The following is a 21,320-nucleotide window of genomic DNA, read 5'->3' as shown; positions in this document are numbered from 1 at the left end:
ACATGTTGATTTGGGCTCAATATAATATATCCCAATTAAAATTTTTGTTTGTTTGTTTCAAGATAGTTCTTAGTTATTTACTTAGGGATGGCCACCCTGCTGGAATTTGAATCTGAACAGCTGGAATACAGCATTCTCCTAAAAGATAAGAGGAATTGACAAAGTATTTTTTTTTTTTTTCTTTTAAATCTACTCCAAAAACTGGACTAAGTCAAAAACTAAGAAGTTTCCTGAATACAACCAAACACTTTGAGGGATGGTGTAGTAGGGGCAGGGGTCTGGGGACCATGGTTTCAGGGGTTATATAGGTCAATTTGCATAACAGAACTTATTAAGAAAACATTCTGCATTCCACTTTGGTGAGTGGTGTCTGGGGTCTTAAAAGCTAGTAAGTGGCCATCTAAGATGCATCAATTGGTCCCAACCCACCTGGAGCAAAGGAGAAGGAAGAACACCAAAGACACAAGGAAACTATGAGCCCAAGAGACAGAAAGGGCCACATAAACCAGAGACTCCATCAGCCTAAGACAGGAGGAACTAATGGTGCCTGGCTACCACCAACGACTGTCCTGACAGGGAACAAAACAGAGGGTCCCTGATGAAGCAGGAGAAAAGTGGGGTGCAGAACTCAAATTCATGTAAAAAGACCAGGCTTACTGGTCTGATTGTGACTGGAGGGACACCAGAGGACATGACTCCCAAGCTCTCCGTTAGCTCAAAACTAAAACTATTCTCGAAGCCAGCTCTTCAGGCAAAGATTAGACTGGACTGTAAGTCATAAAGTGATACTGGTGAGGAGTGTTCTTAGCTCAAGTAGACAAATGAGACTAAATGGGCAGCTCCTGTCCGGAGGCAAGGTGACAAGGCAGAGGGGGCAGGAGCTGGTTGAATGGACACAGGGAATACCAGGTGGAGAGGAGGAGTGTGTTGTCACATTTTAGGGAGAGCAACTAGGGTCACATAACAATATGTGTATAAGTTTTTGTATGAGAAATTGACTTGAATTGTAAAATTCCACTTGAAGCACAATTAAAAAAAAAAATCTGCTCCAAGAGGTTATTACTCTAGGAAAACAACTAGAAACAAAATTGGATGACTAGAAAAATTGTATGACATTTGCATTAAACTTTTTCAAGTTCAAAAATGTTTATGTAAATTAAGATTGTAATTCCACACATATTAATATATAAACTGTTACAAATAAGGGAAAGGACAGGTACTGAAAGCTTAGCTAGATCAATTCCTTTATTTTACCTTTGGAGAGATTGAGACTCACCCAAGATTCACAAATAAGAAATGTAAGACTATGACCCAAATGACCAGCATTTTAAATCAGCGGTCTTTTTATCGCTCCATTAAGGTGTTTGTATGCATATGTTTGTATGTTTCCAAAATTATGTCTTTCTTTGGGACTAGTTTAAGAATTTCTATTTGAGTTCTCTCATTTAGATATTAAATCACCGAAACTGGAATTAAAATATTATAGTTCTGAAGAACAAATAGCCATAACTTTAAATATTTCATTTAGAAAAACTCATACTACCCTCCTGAGAAATTCATGTATGTGTTTACTATTTATGTACATGTGACAAGAAAAACAGTATGCTGTATATCAAAAGTACATTTGCAGAAGTGGATGTCAAAGTGATTAAAGAGGTAAGTTTGTTACTCACTTATTAGATGGGATATTGAGAGGACAGGCGCAGGGTTGACAGTCTTCAGAGGTACCTTTAGTAGGATCACCATAGAAACCAGGAAGACATTCATTGCAGTATGGGCCACTTGTGTGGTCTTTACAATTCTGAGGAAAAAAATGCACATCAGAGCTCATCATTTTGGTCTCAAGCATCAACATGCTGCCAAAAATTGGTCTAGAAAGTCAGTCTGCTGCCTGCCAGGAAGAACAATTTCTCCATATTAAATGGCCAATTTTACAGCAGAGAAATAGCATGGAAAGTTAACTTATTATCTAGCTCATAAACTACATGTTAGTTTCAGCATATACACACTTACGAAAAGATGACTTAAATTCATTATATATTGTTGCCACTTGCAAATCTTATCTCCTTTGTTCTTTAGTTTTTAATTTTTTTTCTCAGTGAAAATAATATGATTGTGTGTGTGTGTATGTGTGTGTGTGTGTGTTTAGTCATGGGACCCTAATAACATATGTTCAGTGGAAATTGTAGATGATTCTAGGTAAAATCAATTGTTCTGCTTAAAACTGCTGATTTCATGATGATGGTGGCTAATCATACAAACCCTTTGGGATTATCACCCTTTTAACTCAGACATTAATGGTGACCTTGTTGCACCCTGATGGTTTTGACAATACACTAATATATTATACCCGTGAAGGGTTTGCTTCACTCATAATTAAACATTGAGAAAATTGAAAAAATTGAAAGCCATGTACCAACATATAATGAAACCACAAGGTATATAACAATTTTCCTCGTTTAAAAGAAAATCGAAATGGTATTTTATTGCTCATTACTATTTTATGAAAAGACCTATGTCTTTTTAAAAAATACAGAAGCAAAATGAAATTACTGGTAAGTCTTGATTTCTTCATACGAATCAACTCAGGCTGTGTTCACAAAACTCAGGAAAACCGGCATAAAGATGGAACGGTGCCATTTTTCAAGCAGCGGAATTGTCTGTAAAGCTTCTGATAGCACAACTTGATAGATTTTTATGATGTTTTTGCATCATACAGACATAACTGCAAGCTCAATGGCATAGTGAAACACATCTAATTCCTATTAAAATAATATAGTATGGTTCGTTATGAGAAATACACTTTTTAATTTAATAAGTATATAAAATTGCATTTTTGCCATGTTGCAAAGAGTTCAGCAGAACTCAGGGGTACACAAATTTTATTTCTATGGGCAGTAACCAAATTTGTGGAGAAAGTTAATAAATACAAATTCACTGTAAATATAGAGTAAGAATGTATTCATCTGGATGACTTTCGGGATACTAGCCTAAGCTAATGAAAGTTTTGAATTACTATTTAGTTCAATATATCTTTAAAGAAGTTAAATTTCAATTAAATATAGTAAATCTATTTTAAAATATACAAATATAGACATATTTTTTTAATATGGTTTGTAAAGGCCCTTTGGGAGGGAAAATTCTTTACTGAGTAGAAGATATTTGAATTATAATCAAGTCATTTAACTCTCTAAGCCTCCCGTTTGATCTACAGTCTGTAAAATTAGGGAACTAAAGTCAATGGTTTATAAAGTTTCCATATTCCAAAATCTCATACCATTTCAACAACTATTAATTAATAGGCACTTCAGTAATATCTGATACTTGAAAATAAGTTTTTCTTCAAGTTATTTTAAAATGTCTCTCAAATTCCTTTAGCAAATTAGGTTCAAAGGCAGCATAATGGTTAGCTTGACTACTACAAATTGTCTAAACAACATGGTATATTGGGATAAAACCAAAAACCAAACCCACTGCAGTTGAGTCGATTACCGACTTAAAGCGACCCTGTAGAACAGAGAACCTCTCCCTAGAGTTTCCAAGAAGCTCCTGATGGATTCGAACTGCCAACCTCTTGGTTAGCAGTCTTCTTGGTTAGCAGTCATCGCTCTTAACCACTATGCCACCAGGGTTTCCATGTATATTGGGATAAACCATGCAAATACAAATCAGTATGAAGAAAACTTTTCCTTTGATTTTCATATTGCTTCTTTCAGGTTCCAAGTTTACCCAGAAAAAAGTTAGTTATAATCAAAGAATTTCTTTTTTTTGCAAAATTCTTTGCATATTGTTATTTTGGCATAATCTAAATTACATCTCCAATTTAAAATAGAGGCTCATAAATTGATTACACTATAACCATGTCGGAAAAGGTATTTCTAAAACTCAGAGACCCTGTTTTTCTTCAGCCACTGAACCAAAAGAGAAACAACACTTTATTTTCTTACATTTTCTGCATGTCATTTCATTAAATGGAAATAATCAAAATAATCTTAAAATTCACGCTTTTTGCAAATGAAACTTTAACATGGCATTAGAAAACCAATGAAATATAAATCAAAACTGAAAAAGATGAAAGTCCACTCTGAGGGACTGGTTAAGTGTTTCCAAATGTCTGTTTGCATCACATATCACAAGAACAATGAGAAGGAACAACTGTGCAATTTCCAAGGTGGCTTTGAAAGTTCCCTGGGTCACTTCAAAATGGGAGTTAAGATGATCTTCCTGTAAATACATATTACAGCGCAGATTCAGATTTTTATTTGATGTCAAAAAATATTTCATTTGATTTCTAATCATATTTTAAAGGCAACCAAGGTAAAAAGGTTTATTCATAAATTTTCTGATTAATGCTGGGTGGAAAAAAATAACATGAAGAATAAAAAGGAAGGCAAAATGCTGGTTCAAGGGAACAGCAAAAAAATCCCGTAGTGTAAAAAATTTAAACATTTTTTCTTTGTGAATCATATCAGAATCAGTTTGTTCAACGCTGGATATTGGCACATAGTTATAAATACCATTCAGATAAAGGACATTTGAACATTTGCAAAAAATACCCTACGTGATCACCTATCTACCAGCTACAATGGAAAACCCAGGGAACACCAGATTCTGTCTCTATCACTGAGTTCTCCATGGTTTCCTCAAGATTCTCCCTGTTATGGGAAGGTGGATGTGGACTCCTACCTCCCTGTCCACGAAATAGTCAATAATAAGCTAGGTTCACTATTAAAAAGGCCTCAGGTATCACAGTTTCCTCCTTGCTTTCTCCCAAAATCATCCTAGAAAAAAACTTTTACTTTTAAAATGGCTTCATTCTTAGAAATATCAAATATTCAACTGGATAATCAGCACGATATTGATTTAATGCTAATTAATTCAATATGAGAGATTACTATTGAGGCACAGTGATTAAGTGCTACAGCCGTTAACCAAAAAGGTCAGCAGTTCAAATCTACCAGTCGCTCTACTCTGTCCTATAGGGTTGCTATGAGTTGGAATCCACTGCACAGCAACAGGTTATGGGTTATCACAGCATATTTATTTTGTATTTTTAGGTTCAAGCGGAGCAAATCCATATTAATGTTCGGCTGAATATTTCCCATTGCATATTATTAGCAAAGTGTTTTACTTAATATTTTTCCCAAGGTACATTTTAAAAGACTCATGGTATAATTTAAAATAAAAATCACTTAGTCTTTCTATTCATAAAAATGCCATTTGAAAAATCTACTGATCCATGAATTAAGGTTATCATGCTTTGCATTGCAATGAAATTAAACAAAATCCTATACAGAGAAAACAAAAAAAGCATCAATAAACCTAAATACCAAATTACACTGAAAGAGAAGGTCTTGAATTTTCATTTTGGTCTTTTCCCAGAAGCTTTTAGTAGACGAAAAAGGAAAAAAAAAAAAAAAATGAGTACGAGAAAGAAAGAACATTAAGAAATAAAGATAACAGAGTCTGCCTTAAATTCTGCAGGGAAATTAGAGTATGATATCCTCCTAGATTGGCACTGTTTCAAATTGTGTTTCTGCAAGGCTAATGAAACGAGAACTGTTGTTTCAAGCTTCATGCCATGTCAGACAATATAAAACTAAAATGCCCTTGAGTTAATCAGAATGGTCTATTCAGTGTAATTCACCAATCCAAAGGCTTCTTAACGGGATAGGAAGTGTTCTGCCCTTTGTAGAGCTTTTTGTCCCCCTTAAAATTAGAGACGATTGTAGAGGAAATAAGCAACTCTAGTGAATACGTAGTGGATGTATTTATTATTTTAAATCTACTTGCAAAGCTTTGCATTTAGTTAAATGCTCAAATTCTTAAATAAAAATCACCCAGTATGCTCTCATTTTTAATGTGAATAAAATTGACTGATGTGTATTACAAATGTTATATTTTACACTTTTCGTATTATGAAGACACAAATTATTTTCCTTTCAAGAAGTGTAGTCTATTTTTCATAGTTTTATGGAAGGGAGCAAAACCATATATATTCATGATAGATACATACCCCAGTGATTACTCAAGCTTATAATGATGTATCTGATTCTAATTCATTTCTTAGACTAATATGAATAAACACGTCCTAAATACTTGTTTGTCAGGGAGCTCACATATGAAAGGGCATTCTCAGCTTCCAACTCAGTTCAACATAAAGATCTCTGTCAAATCACTTCTTGATTCAAATGCTTAAGATCTCAAAGGTAGTAACTGAATTGCAAGGTCTGTTGAACTGATTTCAGCCTCGTCAATTAGCATTCCCAAAGGCGAAAACACTTACCAGGCATTCTGCAGTGACGTCGTCACAGGACTCTGCATGACCAAAGCATTGACATGGCTCGCAGATGCCACCAAAAATTGTGCCGTTAACTCGTCTATGCCGAGGCCAACAAGACTGAAAGAAAGATGATGTTTCTATCAGCCTTAGGGATTAAAAAAAGAAGAAAAAAAAAGTGTGTTTTTTTGTTTGTTTGCTTCGTTTTGGGATAAAAAAGGATAACGTAGCTAGAAAACTCAGCAAATGTTGTTGTCAAAGAGTTGACATTATTGAAACGTTGCTACAGAGCTATTCTTCCTGACACTGGGGCTTTGTACTGACCTTAGCATTACTGGCAGGCATGAGATTAGAGGAAGCATTAGCTTGGTTTCTCTTCTGAAATGGTAAAATAAAGCAGAGATATAAAGAGTTGAAATATGACAGTCAAAGCAAAAAGCACAGTTGGGAAAATAGTAGAAAAAGTACTGAAAAAAAAAGCAGCAAACATACACACTCTTGAGAAAACCTTTGCCAAAGAGAGTACCCAACATCAGCCCAAGCTATTTTGATTCTCTGGCATACGTTCCCTTTCTTAGGTACTAGCTGTGCTGAATGGGGGCAGTGGTGATTCAGTGACAGAATTCTCGCCTGCCATGTGGGAGGCTCGGGGTCAATTCCCAATCAATGAACTGAACGTGCAGTCACCACCCATCTGTCAGTGGAGGCTTGTGTTTTACGATGACACTGAACAGGTTTCAGGAGAGCTTCCAGACTAAGACAGACTAGGAGGAAAGCCCTGTTAATCTGCTTCTGAAAAACAGCCAATGAAAATCCTCGGGATCATAAAGGTCCGATTTACAACTGATGCATAAACTATCATGAGGATGGCACAGGACCAGTTAGCATTTCATGTCCTCGTGCACGGAGTCCCCATCATTCTGGGGCTGATAGGACAGTAGCTAACAACTGCCCTTAATTCTATCATTGATACAAAATCTCTGAACTTGTTTCAAAGAAAGGCAGCACTCTGATCTTACGTTTGACCTTATAAATGGCTGATGCCTAAGTGTACATAATTCATATTTTTCATTCTAAATTTCCTGCATGCTATTATGCTTTCTCAAATTTCACGAAATAATTTATGATTCATTTATCACACAGTCCCATAAAATTTCATTTTATGGCATTGTGCTACTACATAACTTTGCCCATATTCATCACCCCAAATTTAAAATGTGAAATTCTTTCTTCTATAAAAAAGGAATTCTGATTAAGACAGGATGTTTGTGTCTTAGATTACTCGTGCGTTAGTGCCTGCTCTTAGTCCTCTGTCACTCTTAATCAAGTTTTCCAAACTGATTGGGAATGACAAATATGTGCCAGGAAAATGTTGCTGTCCTCTAGGGGCTTTGCTCCTTCTCAAGTTAAAATCACGTTTTTTAGGTTATATACTATATTTCTGGATGGTTAAGTACAACAAAATATATCATGAAAGGGCTTCCTTTTCAGTTGAAAATGGAAACACGAGAGAAACCACTGAAGTAATAAAGTATATAGAATTGTGTTGTGTATTGTTGAAAATGTTCCTCCTGCCTCAGGATATGGGGAGCCTTAAATTGGAACATCGGTAACAAACACATAAAAAGGAATGTGCTGAGACTTCATATCTGAAAGGAAAGCAATAGCAACTTTCCTCTTAATTTGGCTGTGCACAAAAGGTGTAGATTTTCTATCTCTTTCTAATAAATTCTTTCCGTTAAAATTTTTGCCACCCTAAATTCATTTATAGAAGTCATCTCTTTTCGTAGCACATATTCATGGAGTTTTCCTTAATACGATTTCACACTCTGCAAGTGAATTATTCATCCCATATCCTCTTTCCTCAAACTTTCCAACTCCTTACACATCTCAGCCAATGATTTCATCTCATTTGTAGTTGTTAGTTACCATCAAGTTTGCTTCATCTCATGATGACCCCATATATACCACAGAATAAAATGTTGTCAGGTCCTGCACCAGCTTCACAATCGTTGGTATGCTTGAGTCCATTGTTGCAGCCACTGCATATTTTGAGTGCTTTCAAATCTAGGAGGCTCATCTTCCAGTGCTACATAAGACAATATCCTATTGTGATTCATGGTTTTATTGGCTAATTTTCAGAAGTAGACTTCCTGGCCTTTTTTCCAAGTCATTGTATGGAAGCTTGGCTGAAATCTGTCCATCACAGATGGCCCTGCTGATACTGAAATACTGGTGGCATAGCTTCCAGCATCATAGCAACACACAAGCCACCAGAGTGACACACTGAGAGGTGGTGGTTCATTTCATTAGTCAAAGAGAAAATGAAAGCCATCAGAAGGCAAGTTCCATCATTCAGTTACTGAGTGCACAAGCATATTCATATTCATATTCCAAGCATCTTTGTCATATTTCCCTCTTAAACAATGTCTGTGTGTAAAGAAATTTTTCTCCTTTCAAAGAAATACCACTAGGCTTGTAATCTGAATTCCATTATCTGCTGTCTTCCCAATATTCTCCTATTGTTGCATCAGTAATAAATGTATTTCTATTGGGTCATTACTATCAGCACAATATGTGTGTGTACATATATATATATGCATGTGTGTGTATATATGTATGTGATCTAGTATCTCTCATCAAAAATAAACTAAGTAGAAAAACAACGAAAATACTCCCTTAATATCACATTTCAGTTACCTGTTTTTCTTGCCAATAAAACTACTCTAAAAGAAGTGACTGTATGCTTTCTTTCCTTCCTCACTTCCTTTCACACTTCATACCATTTTAATCTGTCTTATGTCACCACCACACTATTAAAACTGCTCTTGTCAGTGTCATCAAACACCAAGAAGCCAAATCCAATGTACAGTTCTATGATTACATCTTGTCTGACCCCCCATCAACATTTGGGCCAGTGGATTCACAGGGTTTTCTTGGCTGTAATCTTTATGGAAGCGGATCACCAGGCCATTCTTCTGCAGTGGCACTGGGTTGGATTTAAACCACCAGCTTTTAGGTTAGTAGTCGAATATAAGCCTTTTGTGCCACTCACAGACCTGCCTAGAATCTTAGTAGTCACAAAGATCATGCTCATCAAATACTTCTTAGCTAAATGAAAACATGAACACTTTTCTGAGGTGGTTAATATTATTTCCATCATATAGACGAGAAAATGGAGATTTTGATTGAACCATTTTCTTTTTCTTTTATTTTTTAGCCCCTCACTTTGCTTTCACTTCCCCACTTGAACCACCTGTTAAGTGAAATTAATTATGACGGTACTCTGAAAGTAAGAAAAATATTTAAAAGATTAACTGTGGAGAGAATTACAAGAAGTTAAGTACAAACGAGGAAAAGGAAAAATCAAAAGAACCAGTATTGTGGCCCAAATAAAGTAAAAGAGAATGGCTTTATAACTGGGTCATTTAATCTGTTTTCAGCTAGATGTTCTCAGCCACTTAGAATTAAGACATTAACTGTCATTAGAGTTTATTCAGCTTTTAAGAGATGCCAGAATATTAGTAAAAACTAAGCCACCTAGTGACTGACCTTATGAACCAAGCTCAATAAAGAAAGCAAATGAAATCAGGAAAGATAGAATTGGAGAACAGTGAGTCTAGGGTAAGAAGTTTTGATAAAGGAAAGCAGGGGTTATTAGAGTGAGAAGTAGTGAAGAAATCAGAGAGAAACTCCGGAGTTCCAGAATCCGTTGTTTCCTGATTTGATAAAGTTCTTTTACAGGTTTCAAAGTAAGTTTATTTATCAAACAATTATCGTATGACAGCTACAGGATGATTCCATTATCCCATCTCCGCTTTTCTGTTACAATTCTTTTTCACATTTGCGTGCTTCTCTTTTATTATCTCCTGTCTAATCATTGCCATTACTTAGCATCCAGTTTGAGATTTCTCCACTACAGCATACTTTCCGTGACATGGCTCTCCACTGGAACAGCTCACTCCTTTGAATGATAATGGCACTTACGTTTGGTACCACTTAAAAAAAAAAAAATTACTGGTCCCTTTTTTTTTAATTACATAGTGCTGTGATTTAATTTTTCATAGGTATTCTGTCTCCCTCACCAGATTGTTAGCTCTTTAGGGACAGGGATTATGCTGTATATTTTTTGATACTTCCCTCAACATCTAGTGCAGAATTTATCAAAGATTCTCAATAAATATCTTTGAAGAAAAGAAGGAAGCAAAAATAAGCACAGCTAATTAAATATTTCTAATATTAGGACAGTTTTATATTCAATGGGCACACACTCAGAGCTCGTGTCAAAGATGATGAAGAGAGCTAAGAATAACTAATGTAGGAATAAGTATGAAAGCAGGAGTAGAATCAAGGTATTTATTATTTCAGTTCAAATAGGAACTTAAAGGCTCAAAGGGAGTTTCCTGGTTTAAAATCAAAACCACAAGGCTCTTAATAAAAAAATATGTTTCATCAAATATGGCACTACATGTAAAATCAAATCAGGTTTGGCGTAGGTAGTCCATATCCAGGATTATTTTTTTTCTCTTCTACATGAATTTTGGATAAGCAAGCACAATTAATTACATTTAGTTTTATATCTAGATTGGTGAACCTGAGTCCAGTTAACAAAAACACATTTGTCACGAATCTGACTCTAAGCCCTGCATATCTTCTCGCAGCATGCATTATTTTCAAGTACAAGAGAACTGACATAGCAATGCCTGGAGTATTTCTACAAATGGCATAATGCCGTAGTGTTCTGAAGTGGAACATCTTGGAGCACTCAAATGATTCCTCAAAGGCACCGCTTTTGAAGAATTTAAGCTCCTATTTATCTGCAAGCCACGCCCTCTATCAGAGAAATGTTGTTTACATCTTTTGACCAGGTTTCAAGCAAAACCAGTTTTTAAATCAGCTAAAATAAAATATACAGAAAAAAAAATACAGAAGTAAGTATAAATTATTACCTTAAAATGACAGAGTGGTATTAATTAAAAGACATTCATCTAATTATAAACCTATAATATTGAGATACCAACAAACAGCTTAATATCTAGATTCTAAACACAGACAGTGATGGGAACAAATTTTTCTGTTATATTAAGGCAAGACATCTAAAAAAAAATAATTTCAAGACATAATGTGGTTAACACTTTATTCAAAAGCTGTAACTTTTTGGCAAACCTTCCAGTTTCTTCTTTAATGATATACTATCATCGGTGTAATCATTGATGGGAAAACTAAAGTCTTTTTAGAACAGGATATTGAAAACCAATGAATAAGGAAGACCTAATGTCTTTGAATTATGGTCTTGGCAAAGAATATTGACTATACTGTGGACTGTCAGAAGAACGAACAAATCTGTCTTGGAAGAAGCACAGCCAGAAAGCTGGTTAGAAGTGAGGACAGTGATACTTCATCTCGCTTACTTTGTACATATTAACAGGAGAGACCAGTCCCTGGAGAAGGACATCATGCTTGGTAAAGTAGAGGATCAGTGAAAAATAGGAAGACTCTCAATGAGGTCAATTGACAAGTGGCTGCAAAAATGAACTCAAACATAGCAATGACTGGGAGGATGGCACAGGACTGGTCAGTGTTTCACTCTGTTGTGCACAGAGTCCCTGTATGTTGGAACCAACTCCACAGAACCCAGCAACAATACAACAACATATTGAAAACAAGGTTGAAGGAACTTAAAATGCACTGAGGATACATTCTTGCAAACTTACTTCACAAGAGGAACCACTATACCCTGGTGGACACTGACAAACTTCCACAGCTGCTGCAATGCTTCCGTCAGTAGGATAGGGAACAGCGGATTCAAGGATAACAGAACTCAACCTGGGACAGAGGGAAAAAGAGACGGTAAAATGTAAATAAGCTCTTACGTATTACATAACTATGTAGTAACAAAGCTATAAATATCAGCAAAATATCTGTATAAAAAGTAAACTAATGAATGAGTGACGCTCTGGTCACTCATTACATTAGGTAAAGACAGCCTGCTCAGTTAAAAGTGGTCACAGCCACCCACCACCATCACATGCTGAAAACATATGAATGTTTTGGCCAATCACTTGGTTCTAGTCTATGTTTTTGACTTCCATTTTTGAAGACAGATGGGCAGCTATATAGTTGAAGGGATTTCTATAACAGAAAATACCCCATGGTTGCTTGATTTCTTTTAACATTTACACTAGAAAAGCAGGAAACAATATTCCATCTGAACTTTTAAACTGAAAGAAAAATAGAAATTATTTTTGTTTCTTTGTCTCAGAGACAAACCTGCATGCAGGCAGGTACAAGCAAATCTTTCTCAGATAATCAGTTGAATTACTGAGAACTAATTCTCTTACGTTTTTTGGCCTTAATTAAATTCATTGTTCTCTGTATCTCTGGATTTCATTTTATTTGTAGGTCTATAAAATCTGGGGTCTTCAGCAGAGTGATTTCACGTAACTCAGTATATTAGAAAACTCTGGTTTGGCCAAATTGAAAATAGGAGACAAATGCTGTTACATAATTTGGATATATGTATGTGTGTGCGTGTATGTGTGTGCGTGCATGTGTGTGTATAGGATCTGATCTTTTCTTTTTATTCATACATTTTAATATTCTAGAAAAAATTGGTTTGGCCAAATTGAAAATTGGAAAAAAAAATTCTACTACATATACTGGAGCCCTGGTGGCACAGTGGTTAAGTGCTACGGCTGTTAACCAAAAGGTCAGCCATTCGAATCCACCAGCCACTCCTTGGAAACCCTACATGGCAGTTCTACTGTGTACTATAGGGTTGCTATGAGTCAGAATCGAATTAACCCATTGGTTACATATGTCAGATATATGTATGTATGTTTGTGTGTGTGTGTACACACATATGCTGATTCTTTCTTTTTAAGACATGTACTTGTTCTCAAAAGATCTTGCAAACTCAATATGAATTCACAAATTAAACGCTATAGAAGTCTTACTGACCTTTCCTAATATATTTTTAAAGACAATTTTACAAGCTTCATTGTTAAGAACACATATTCAGGAGTCAGACTAGGATTCATACCCTGTTTCTGATACTAGTCATATAACCTAGGAAAAATTACTTAATCTCATTTATGTCACATATATTAAGCCTCTATTATGTAGATCATTCATAGTCGGAATTGACTCGACGGCAGTGGGTTAGTGGGATTATGTAGATAATCTTATAATCCATTAATCCAAACCTTGATTAAAGGATTAAAGAAACTGAAGAATGTACAGTTCTTGATATAATGTATAATACATCAAAAAAATATAGTAGGCAATTATTAGGTACACATCTTACTAACATATTTTTGTTAACTGTCAAAAAAGATAAATATGATGAGTAGTGGAAGAAATACTGTTTGTCTTCTAAAAAACTGGCTTTTTTAAAAAAATCATTTTGATGTATTAAAACAAGAACACAAAATGAAATGACTGCTATTGACTCAATAATAATTAATTTTTTAATGATTGATAGACTTTTATAACTCACGATATGCCATCCTTTAACTGTGAGAAAGGTGTAACTGACTTTTCCTAGGGCATACGTTTTGAGCTCCTTTCTCAAGAGAGGTGGTAGATTTTTACTGATCACTGATTCACATTTAGCAAATTGCTTGCCAGATTTGGGAATCTATGTTGTAATCAATCTGGAGAACACAGCAAATGGGCTCATAATGAGGTTAAAATGTATCTGGAAAAGTGATGATTTTTATACATATATTTTCTTTTTTTATTGTGTTTTAAGTGAAAGTTTACAATTCAAGTTAGTTTCTCATACAAAACTTTTACACATGTTGTTATGTGACCCTAGCTGCTCTCCCTATAATGTGACAGCACACTCCTTCTCTCCACCCTGTACTTCCCATGTCCATTCAACTAGCTCCTGTCCCCCTCTGCCTTCTCATCTTGCCTCCAGACAGGAGCTGCCCACATAGTCTCAAGTGTGTACTTGAGCTAAGAAGCTCACTCCTCACCAGTATCATTTTATGTCTTTCAGAAAGTCACAATTTTTAACCAAGTTGTACGCATTTCAGCAACAAGTTTTTGAAATCTTTATTGCTTTCACCCCCACTTTACTAACCTTAGAACCTTGATAACACCTTGGAATATGTATGAGTTCATACAAGATCAAGAAGCAGCAGAAAAGGAAAGCTGGCTTAAAATCTCATAAAATACGCAGTTGGGTATAATCATTACAGGTGCTGAGTGCTAGCTGGCGCTCTCTAAGGATGATCACCATTATCTATAGGTTACTCAACCACACTTTCTTAAATGTTTTCTTCTCTGGGGGTACAGCTTGTGCCACCTGGCAGAATGTCCTAGACTGGTAGGTATTAAAAAATCACTATTTTTACAGTGTTAAGGGTACACATATCATTTGAAAATCTCTAACTAATCCTTTCTTCACTCCTCCCTCAGCACCGCCAAGTAAACTTGTACACGAAGAGTTGCACCGTTACTGACAATTCTTCTTAATGCAACATAGGGTTTCAAAGAGTTACTAAACTAAGCATAGCACTTGCTTATGCTGACCCGAGCTTATGAGCCATTCCTTGAGAATAGAGACTCTGAGGTGTCATAAATGTCTCAATATATATTTAATGCACTTTCCTAAAATACATGGATGGATGGATGGATGGATGGATGGATGGATGGATGGATGGATGGATGGTTGGATGGATGGAGGGATGGAGGGAGGGATGGAGGGATGGATGGAGGGATGGACAGAGGGATACATAGATATAAGACTAAATAAATGAGTGAATGAATGAATGAACAGATGAAAGGAATGTAGTTACATTATAAATAATGGCTAACATACTCCATGACAAATGATACACTAGCGGCTGGCATCCACATTTCAGATGAATAAAATCAGATAAGTTTAAGACAAATTACTTGTTTGATTGGATACAGAAAATAAATTAAGAAATGTTACAAAGTTAGGAGTCAAGGGCAGAGGTCAGAGTTCACCTGAATGTCTTGTGCCATCTAATGACCTGAATTAATGAACTGTCACATGATGAGCCTGTATTTCTGATCATTTTAATTGTAGAATTAGATGATTTCATGGTTGATCTACTAGGTGATTATAATATAACACACAGTCACAATTTACAAAAAAGCAGGCCTGTCAACTGTATGTAGATACAATCCTAGCATTTTCAGTATTAAGTTTGATAAGCAAAACTTAAAGAAAGAATATTTGAATGTTTCAAAATAAAACAGAAGAATAAGCAATTAAAGAGGGAATGATTTAAAAAATAAAGATTCCAAAACAAAAACATTTTCAGCAAACTCCCACATTTCATTTGTCTTTTGAACAACAGATGTTCCTCTCCCTAGTCTGTGTAACCATTTTGAGCTATGAGAAATTTCAACACTCAAGCATCTTTCCTAGTAATATTCTACATTAGTATTCACTGAGCAGGCCCAATGTTCATTAGGTTTTGCTATTTGTTAAATGGGATTTTAATGCGTTTAACAGTTTAAGTGTCACTCATGAAGAAGGCAGCAGTTTACTTTTTCCCCCCCTTCAATATGGTCATTTTCCTTTCTTGATACCAGGCTGCATTCATTTAAATACATAATGCTGGCAGTAATAAAATACTGGATTTTGGAGATGCATGGACTATCAAAGATTTGTGAACTAAGTCAAATGTTTTAGCTGTTTCTCACTGTTAGTACGACTTGAAAATACAGATAAAATGATCCATAAAGAGAAAGTCATGTCAGCTACCATGGAAAATATCACAACCCTATTGGAAACATTGTCCTCCTCTTGACTTGGAGATTCTTTTCAATCTATTTGTTTAACATATTTTCCACCAGAGTTATACAGGCTATACTACACTAAAAAGCAAAGATGTACTGTAAAACAACAAAGACATTTTAATACTTTAACCTTCATACTCTTTTAAATAATTCTTCTTCTATCCTTCTTTCACACTGAAGAGCTCTCTTTCATTCCACTTAAAAGAACGTTACTTGGGAGTAGCCACCATAGAAACATGTTACATTTTGTTTTCAGAACATAAGATGATGACTCAGAACTACCTCTGGCCTCTGTCTTTTTGAATTCCTGGAAAGTACCATTCATAGAGTAGCCTGACAATTATTACAGCATTCCTAAAAAGGCAACAGAATAATTGAGTGGCAAGTCAGTGTGTGAGTGAGCCATCTGGGAAAGAGCTAGACACTTTCTGTAAGCATTTTCAATCCCACAACAAGTAAGGAAAACAACTGACAGATTCTGATAATGTTGCTGCCATTCATCAAAAATATATTAAACATTAATATAAGAGTTCATCTCTTCCTCCTTATTTCTATCAACGTACATTGTGCACACTTGTACTATTTATTATGCTGTCGCAGATGTGCACGGCTGGCTTTCCTACTGGACTACGATCTCCTTGAATTCAGTGATCATGTACCCACCTCTGTATCCTTGTTGCTTAGCCTAAGACTATCAAATCATAATAATTACTGCTTACTGAGTATCTACTATCTTCTCTGCACTATAAGGGGGGCTTGACAAACATTATATCTCATTTAAGTATCCATGAACCTAATACAGTAGCCATTCATACCCACATTTACAAACGAAGAAACTCAGAGTAGCAAAGGCTCTTGTCTAAGATATCACAGTTAGCAATTGACGGAACACAGACTGAAACCTAAGTGTGACTCCAAACCAGTAATCATCTTGCTATACTACATTGCCTCCCAGTACATGCTAGATAATACATAAGGTGCTTTATGTGGATTGTTTTCTTATTTAACCTTCACTTCAATCTTGAAATTTTGATATTGTTCCTGCCATTTTATAGAAGAGGAAACTGAGACTTAAAACGATATTCATGGAAGATGCTTGGTCAATGTTTGCTGAATGAATAAATCCAATACTTAACAGAATAGCATTGGGAGGTAGTTTACAATAATGATAAGGAAACACCTATGGTTTAACATCTGGCTGCATCTTTTACCAACAGTCTGATGCCAAGCCAGTTGTATAAATCTTTCTAAGCCCTTATCTTTAAAAAATATTTTTAAGTTTCCATATTGGTATAATTTCTTTGAAATGTGGTTATTTATATCATTAATTACAAAAGATAGATGCCTACTCTGCACCTAACAACATGACTTCTATGATTATTAAAAGATTTTGCTGTTGAGTTTTTCTAGATAATTTATGTAATTCTGTGTAATCTTTTTTGATACGAAAAATCCAAATTTGCTCCAGAAGTCTCTTTATGTCTTGAAAATATTCTGTATTCATTTTCAAGCAATAAAGACACACGGATATGTTTCAGAGTAAATAGGCAAAAGTCAGGATGCGCTCACTTATGCTGTGGTAACAAACAACTCCAAATTCTCAGTGGCTGAACTAAACAAGGAAACCCTGGTGGCATAGTGTTTAAGTGCTGTGGCTGCTAACCAAAGGGTCGGCAGTTTGAATCCACCAGGCGCTCCTTGGAAACTATACGGGGCAGCTCTACTCTGTCCTGTAGGGTTGCTATGAGTTGGAATCGACTCGATGGCACTGGGTTTGGTCTTTTTTTTTTGGTTTGAACTAAACAAGCTCTGGTGGCACAGTGGTTAAAAGCTTGGCTGCTAACCAAAAGGCTGATAGGCTCAATCCACCAGACGCTTCCCGGAAACCCTGTGGGGCAGTTCTACCCTGTCCTATAGGGTTGACATGAGTCAGGATTGACTGGACGGCAATGGCTTTCTTTTTTTTTAAACTAAACAAAATGAAACAAACTAATATCATATACATTTGTCTTCATTTCCTTAAATTTTTACCTGTGGGTTAAAAAATAATCATTTCAACAACAAAAAATGAATGGCTTAGTATTAGTAGTGACATAAACTTTGATTCATTCAAGTTGAAAATACTAAAAGTATGTATTTCCTCAGAACGGCAATCACTTGTATTAAAACTCATAGTTAAAAGACAAAAATGTGTTGTCAATGAGGAAAAAAAATCACACTAGAAACCATTTATAATAAAGGAAGCTTTTCAAATATTTTATCAAGAAAGTTGATAAAGCAAATGAATGGCATTTATAACACACCAAAGTTCTTTGCCTTGTGTATTGTACGGTTAAAAAAAATCAAACAATATGAAAAATTAATTTTCAGGTGATAACGGTTACATTTGCAAAAGGACTCTCTACATTTCAGAGCTACAAACTTAAATATTTGTGAAAAACCAAAAACCAAACCCAATGCCACTGAGCTGATTCCAACTCAAAGCGACCATATAGGACAGAATAGAACTACCCTGTAGGGTTCCCAAGGAGTGCCTGGTGAATTTGAACTGCTAGCTTTTAGTCAGCAGCTGAACTCTTAACCCCTACGCCACCAGGGTTTCTGGAATATTTACAGATGAATTAAATGATATCTGGGCTATATTTCAAGGCAATTTGGCATGGGGTGGAAAGTAGGTGAGAATGTATATGAAATGAAATTATTCCTGAGTTGATAACTGTTGAAGCTGGCTGATGGGTACTTGAGGGCTAATTATGCCATTTTTTCTCTACTTTTGTTTATGTTTAATATTTTCTATAATAAAACATTTTACAATTAATAATAATGTGAAGAACTAAAACTAAAGCTTGTCATGTAAAATCTCCTCCAGTTTGGGTGACTGCCCAGGGCAGCTGAGTTCCATGTGTTGCCAGCATTCAGACTGCTTTGATCTTCTCGTAGTTCAAAAAATGCCAGAGTGCCTCACACTAGCAATTCAGTGCTTTTCCCCAGAAAAATCACACATCTCTTCTGCTCACATTACGTTGGCCAAAACAAATCACATGACCATAGTTACCCTCGAATGCTAGGGAAATGCAGTATCAGGGAAGAAGGAAAAATTTGGTCAACTGCACAAATGTCTACTAGAAGGCACAAGAAAAAACATACTTTGCGCAGAGTTGTTTATCTAATAGATGTTTTAAAAAAGCTGAATAGTCTGCTTGCTTGAGTTAAAAATCAATGTTAAGAAATCTAAGGTTTAGAAAATGTAGAGGATAAAGATGGGCAGCGAGGTTAAGTTGATTTCGCCTGCATTCTTAAACAGAGAAGAGAAAGTTTGCCATTTTTATCTTCATCTGACCAATGTGGATGGTGAAAAAGAAATTAATTAATTTTATTGTCTGGGCTCACAGCATTCTGAGAAAATAATGGCAGCAAAAACTGTCACGGTTGAGGAATCATCAGTATGTGCCCTCTTCTAGATTTCTCCAAGTCTTAAAGGTACTTGGAAAAAATGTTATTCCTTGGAATGATGCAAGTTGGATAGAAATGCTTCATATTTGTGTGGTGATTTGTCATTAGCAAAGTGCTTCTGCAGACTTCTAATTCCAATTCGCAGTGACCTTTTGAGGTTGGCAAGGCAGTTGTCCTCGTCTTTATTTTACAGAATAAGAGATAAGTCCAAAGAGGTCAAAGCCATACTTATGTTTACCACTATTAAATAACTGAGTTGAAAACAGAGGTCAAAATCCTTAACCTCCAATCCAGTAATTGTTGCACTGTGCAATTCCATCAAATCATGTTACAGGAAGCTCTAAGCCCCTTTGCTGAAGCAACTTCCATGGAAGTAAATCTTCCTTAAATAAATCTAAGCATGAATTTTTTTTTGTTAAAATAGCTTCAATTTACTTGTGCTTGCACACAGACTGTATACCAAGTCAGAAGCCTACTGAGCAAGACAAGTTGAAATCAATTCAAGTGATGTTTTACAAATATGACTCAATCTACCAGTAGATCATAGATAAATAAAATATAAAAAAGGTTACTAACTCTGGATTCATGCTGATTTTCACCTCGCCTGAAGTGCGTAAGAGTTTCAGATCTGACACCGGCTTTTACTTCTTGAGCCACATTCTCTAGATAATGCAGGCAGCAAAAATGAGCCACCTACTTGGATTAGCTCTTGTGTCTGTTCACATAACCACCCTCGGTGAACATGTCACTCATGTAATGGGGAAGCTGCAGAAGACTTCAAATGAAACCAATGATTTTAAGATGGGTAGACAGTGAAATTGCCTGACATAAATCAGGAGGAAAAGCCTTTGGACTAACTAGTCTGAGAAGCAATGCTGCCAAAAATAAATAAGCCCCTAGCTACTTTTTGTCAATTTAGTTGTCATTCATTTTGAAAGCTAGAGGATTCATCTCCTTTGCACTGTTTAAACATCATAACAATCTCTATTTACTAAATGGGAAAAAAAACATAATTAATTCCTAAGTGCTGCTTCTCATCTTCATGGCATTTTAACCCAGCTTCTATCAGAATTGCCTGTGCAAAAGAAGTACATTGCTTGGCAATGGACCTGTTTTTGAATGCAGTTCCCACCTTTGGGAGATGATAATGATGATTACATTTAGTTGAAATATTACAAGTGAAAGACAAACTAAGCAGCTCAGGCAAATCACAGGGGGCAGGGATCAGCATTAAAAAATCTTTCTGTAGGTGAACCAATACTGAGAGACACTGTTTTGATTATGAGAAAGTCAAGTTGTCGGTTTTGGGTATATTTGACCATCTAACTCAATATGATTTAGAATGAAGATGCCATGATACTTTTATTGTTTTTATTCATTATTAGGGTAGAAAAGGAGAAGGGAAAAGAGCTCACTTGGACATAGCTGAAGTAAAAACGTTGTCAGAAAAAAATGACATTATTTTAAAAATAGAAAGCATGGCAACCTGCAGTCATTCAGATATGGGACTATTTGGTTCAAGAAGTTCTCTCTTTAAAGAAAAAAGAATGGAGAATAAAAAGGAACTAACTTATAAAAGTGTTCTAGGTAATGAGCACTTTACATAATTATCACGTTATTTTCACAATGACCCTGAAAGACAGACATTATTATTTCCACTTTACATGTGAAGAAATCAAGGTTCCACAAGGACTAATCATTGGCTGAAGGTCACACGTATAATAAGCAACAATCTTGAAATTCAAGTCAGGTCTTGCTCAAAGCTCACACACTTACCTTTACACCATGCTAGCCAGTGTAGCCT

At 35.6% G+C, this 21,320-nt stretch overlaps 1 protein-coding gene across 1 annotated transcript in view; it reads right to left on the bottom strand.

Annotated features, from left to right (window-relative positions):
* LAMA2 (laminin subunit alpha 2) overlaps positions 1-21,320 on the bottom strand; it is a 559,790-nt gene that overhangs the window by 270,121 nt on the left and 268,349 nt on the right. The window contains exons 15-17 of the mRNA XM_064294826.1: positions 11,995-12,106; positions 6,287-6,400; positions 1,674-1,801 (exon numbers count right to left, since the gene is read on the bottom strand). Of these exons, the coding sequence (XP_064150896.1) occupies positions 1,674-1,801; positions 6,287-6,400; positions 11,995-12,106 (354 nt within the window). The remainder of the gene's footprint in view (positions 1-1,673; positions 1,802-6,286; positions 6,401-11,994; positions 12,107-21,320) is intronic.

Source organism: Loxodonta africana, chromosome 1, assembly GCF_030014295.1.
Source record: "Loxodonta africana isolate mLoxAfr1 chromosome 1, mLoxAfr1.hap2, whole genome shotgun sequence".
In the NCBI taxonomy this organism is placed as follows: domain Eukaryota; kingdom Metazoa; phylum Chordata; class Mammalia; order Proboscidea; family Elephantidae; genus Loxodonta; species Loxodonta africana.
This window is presented reverse-complemented; position numbering and strand designations above follow the sequence as displayed.